Source organism: Citrus clementina, unplaced genomic scaffold, assembly GCF_000493195.1.
Source record: "Citrus clementina cultivar Clemenules unplaced genomic scaffold, Citrus_clementina_v1.0 scaffold_3, whole genome shotgun sequence".
NCBI lineage: Eukaryota > Viridiplantae > Streptophyta > Magnoliopsida > Sapindales > Rutaceae > Citrus > Citrus x clementina.
The window spans coordinates 41550567-41555067 of NW_006262339.1; the positions used below are offsets into that span (position 1 = coordinate 41550567).

General features: G+C 44.9%; 1 protein-coding gene across 1 annotated transcript; it reads left to right on the forward strand.

Annotated features, from left to right (window-relative positions):
• Positions 1–235: 235 nt before the first annotated feature.
• Positions 236–3985, forward strand: LOC18047442 (protein QUIRKY). The gene has a single exon (XM_006443391.2). The coding sequence runs from the start codon at positions 570–572 to the stop codon at positions 3765–3767; it is 3198 nt and encodes a 1065-aa protein (XP_006443454.2). The 5' UTR covers positions 236–569; the 3' UTR covers positions 3768–3985.
• The last annotated feature ends 516 nt before the right edge of the window (positions 3986–4501 follow it).

Consider the following 4501-nt stretch of genomic DNA (forward strand, 5'->3'; position numbering starts at 1 on the left):
ATTTCTTCAATTAGCTGCTTTTTTTTTCACTCGTTTTCACAATTACATGCCACACGCGTCCCAATCAATCCGGACGCGTCAATAAATTTTGAAGTGTGTGAAAGAGAGTTGGTGGTCACTGATCACAGTGTGTGTGTGTATATATATACACAAACACACACACATATATAGCCCTAATGATGAAATCTATCTTTTGACAAATTATGTATATATTACTCAATTATTATTTATATATACAAAAAAGAGATTGATATTGGGGTGACAAATTCCAAGTCGGTGTGACTCAAAAGAGTGCCATCTTTGAAAAAGCATGCTATCTCTTGCCTCTAGTTAACATCTATAATTCATGTTAAGTGTTCATGGACGGCCAAAAAGCAAAAGTCATTCATTTAAAAATAAATGAAAGAATCTTCAGTCTATAAAGTAAAGTATCATCTTGACAAGCAAATGGGTGTTTAAAGCTGCTGCTTGCACACGAAGTTAAGCACTTTTAATAACCCATCACACTCAATTAACACTACAAACTCTTCTTCTCCCTTTTCCCACCAATAATGCTCTAGGGCTTGTTAATGAAAATGGCTGCAATCCAAAAACTGATCGTTGAAGTTGTTGATGCACGCAACCTTTTACCAAAAGATGGGCACGGGACCTCCAGTCCCTACGTCGTGATTGACTACTACGGGCAGAGAAGAAAAACCCACACAGCGGTTCGTGATTTGAACCCGACATGGAACGAGGCACTCGAGTTCAACGTTGGTAAGCCACCTCAAGTGTTCACTGACATGTTTGAACTTAACATATTTCATGATAAAGCGTACGGTCCTACTACAAGGAATAATTTTCTTGGTAGGATTCGGTTGAGTTCAAGCCAGTTTGTTAAGAAAGGTGAAGAAGCCTTGATTTATTACCCTCTTGAAAAGAAAAGCTTGCTTACTTGGATCCAAGGTGAAATTGGGTTGAAAATTTATTATGTTGATATTGTTCCGACGCCGCCACCTGCGGCGCCAGCGCCAGCGCCAGTTCCACAGCCAGATCCTCCTGCGAAGGAAGTGAAACCTGATCCAACTGTCGAAGCTAAAGCTGAAGCCGCGAAGCCCAATGTAGAGCCAGCCGCCGATCATGAGGCTAAAGTTGAAGCTGAAGCAGTACCAGCACCAGAAAATAAAGAGCCTGCAGGGGATAAAGAACTCCAGTGCGACACGTCATCAGCACCAGAGCAAGTACAAGCAAATGAAGAACAAGCTCGACAGCAGCCATCCATGCAGGAGCAATCTGGCCATAGTGAGTTTGATCTTACAACGGCCAAGGCGGGCCCGGAAGCTCCAGCGGCACCGTCTGATCACGTGATGGCGGCATCAATCTCCGGGTCTGTGCCGGAGGTCAAAGTAACTCCTCCGAGCAGCAGTCCACAGCCAATCTCAAGGTCAGCGTCAATGGCGATCTTCGCTTCAGCCACATCAGGTAACATTCCGATCAACGGTCCACAGCCAATCTCGAGGACAATGTCAACGGCAAGCTTCGCATCAGACATAACAGATAACATTCCGATCGAACGGTCGTCGTTTGATCTTGTGGAGAAGATGCATTACCTCTTCGTACGAGTAGTTAAAGCTCGGTTCTTACCCACCAAAGGCAGCCCGGTTGTAAAGATAGCCGTTGCGAACAGCCGCGTCGAATCGAAACCCGCCCGTAGAACCTCGTGCTTCGAGTGGGACCAGACGTTTGCTTTTGGCCGAGACTCGCCCGAATCCTCCTCATTCTTAGAAGTCTCGGTGTGGGACCCGCCGAGAGGTGACGTGGCAGCTCCTCCTGGTTTCTTAGGTGGCATTTGCTTCGACGTTTCGGAGATTCCATTGCGGGATCCGCCGGACAGCCCATTGGCCCCTCAGTGGTACAGGATGGAGGGTGGTGGGGCCTACAGTGGAGACTTGATGCTCGCCACTTGGGTTGGTACCCAGGCTGACGATTCATTCCCTGACGCATGGAAAACCGACACAGCCGGTAATGTTAACTCTAAAGCCAAAGTTTATGTCTCTCCAAAATTGTGGTACCTTAGAGCTACTGTAATTGAAGCACAAGATATTTTGCCGCCAGTAGCGGCGTTAAAAGAAGCCTCGTTTACAATCAAAGTCCAGTTAGGGTTTCAAGTACAGAAAACCAAAGTCTCCGTTACGCGCAACGGAACTCCGTCGTGGAACGAAGATTTACTCTTTGTAGCTGCCGAACCCTTTACTGATCAACTGAGTTTCACGTTAGAAAACCGACAACATAAAGGATCAGTAGCACTCGGAGTCACTAGAGTTCCACTAACGGCTGTTGAAAGGCGAGTTGATGACCGGAAAGTGGCGTCGAGATGGTTCACGTTTGAAAACACAAATGATGAAAAGAGGGCATACAAAGGTAGGGTCCACCTGAGGCTGTGTTTCGATGGTGGGTATCACGTGATGGACGAGGCGGCGCACGTGTGCAGTGACTATCGACCTACAGCTAGACAGCTTTGGAAACCGCCGGTAGGAACCGTTGAACTTGGTGTGATTGGGTGCAAGAATTTGTTACCGATGAAAACCGTAAATGGTAAAAGTACCACGGATGCTTACGTGGTGGCAAAGTACGCGTCCAAGTGGATTCGGACCCGTACGGTTTCGGACAGCTTGGAGCCACGTTGGAATGAGCAGTACACGTGGAAGGTTTATGATCCTTGTACGGTGTTAGCACTGGGAGTCTTTGATAGTTGGGGAATATTTGAAGGTGAAAACGGTAGCATGGAAACGACACGCCCTGATTGTCGTATTGGTAAAGTACGAATACGTATTTCTACTCTGGAGACCGGTAAAGTTTATAGAAATACGTATCCTTTGCTTTTGTTGGGAAGTAATGGGATGACAAAAATGGGTGAAATAGAAGTGGCCGTACGGTTCATACGTACAAGTCCGACGTTGGATTTCTTGCACGTGTACTCGCAACCTTTGTTACCATTGATGCATCATATCAAGCCACTCGGGATGGTCCAGCAAGAGATGTTAAGGAGTGGGGCTGTTAAGATTATAGCCGCACACTTGGCAAGATCAGAGCCACCGCTGAGGCGTGAGATAGTGCTATGCATGCTTGACGCGGATTCACACGCGTTTAGTATGCGGAAAGTGCGGGCTAATTGGTTTAGGATCATCAACGTGCTTGCGGGTGTGATTGATATCTTACGGTGGGCGGATGATACGCGATCGTGGAAGAATCCTACGGCTACCATTCTTGTGCATGCATTGTTGGTGATGCTGGTGTGGTTCCCTGATCTGATCGTGCCCACATCAGCATTTTACGTGTTTGTGATTGGCGTGTGGAATTACAGGTTCCGGAAGAGGGACCCACTGCCGCACTTTGACCCGAAGATCTCGCTGGCCGATACAATCGAACGTGACGAGCTTGATGAAGAGTTTGATACAGTACCAAGTGCAAGACCAAACGAAATCGTACGGGCCAGGTATGACAAGCTGCGTACGCTCGGGGCACGTGTGCAGACACTGTTGGGTGATTTTGCAGCGCAGGGGGAGCGGGTGCAAGCATTGGTGACGTGGAGGGACCCACGTGCCACGGGTATCTTTGTGGGGTTATGTTTTGTCGTGGCGATGATATTGTATTTGGTTCCATCCAAAATGGTGGCGATGGCATTTGGATTCTACTATCTGCGCCATCCGATGTTCCGTGATCGGATGCCATCACCAGCGTTGAATTTCTTCAGGAGGCTGCCTTCACTGTCCGATCGAATCATGTAGACTGATATTGGATTTGGAAGGGGGTGTTTTAATTACGTAGCAATAAAGCCTCAATAAGTATCGCACGAAATCATAGCAGCATTTTTATTTTTGCAAGTCCTTATAATTTGTAACTCGTATTGTATCAAGAGCATTTCTTAAATAATAAACAATTAACCAAACATCGGGCTAGAATTTGCTAAAAGACTAGAAGTTAGCCAGGAACGTCTTGCTTCATAGACTCGATTTAGCGTTTTCTAACCTACATTTGGTGCACACATGAAGCGAAATTAAATATTAGAGCATAATCATTTACCTTAAGAAAAAAATTTGCAAGCAATTTAATTTGGAATATATTCCATTTGTTGTGTAGAGATTTGAATCCATTATTAAGCTATTGATTTTGCTACATGAGATGTAAAAGAAACTTCACATCTAGTATCAAGCTATTGACTCGAAAAGGAAACTTCACATTTAGACATGAGGGTTATTTCTTAATTTCTCTGCGTAAAAAATTTTCTATTATAAATAAATCTAAAGCTATAAATATATATATGAATGAACAGCGTTATGAGTTAAGAACCTTTGTATAAGTCATTCTATAAGTGCTTCATCGACCAGCCGATTGGTCCATGAAATTACCCCACCAACACGGCACCACTATACGTAAATTATTTTAGAATCTAAAATGTTAGGCGAATAAGTTACTTTTTATATTGGTTCACTAAGTAACTTATCTATGTTCCTTTTGATTC

Coding starts and splice junctions, on each gene's coding strand:
- LOC18047442 (XM_006443391.2), top strand. CDS start 570: ATGAAAATGGCTGCAATCCAAAAACTGATCGTTGAAGTTGTTGATGCA.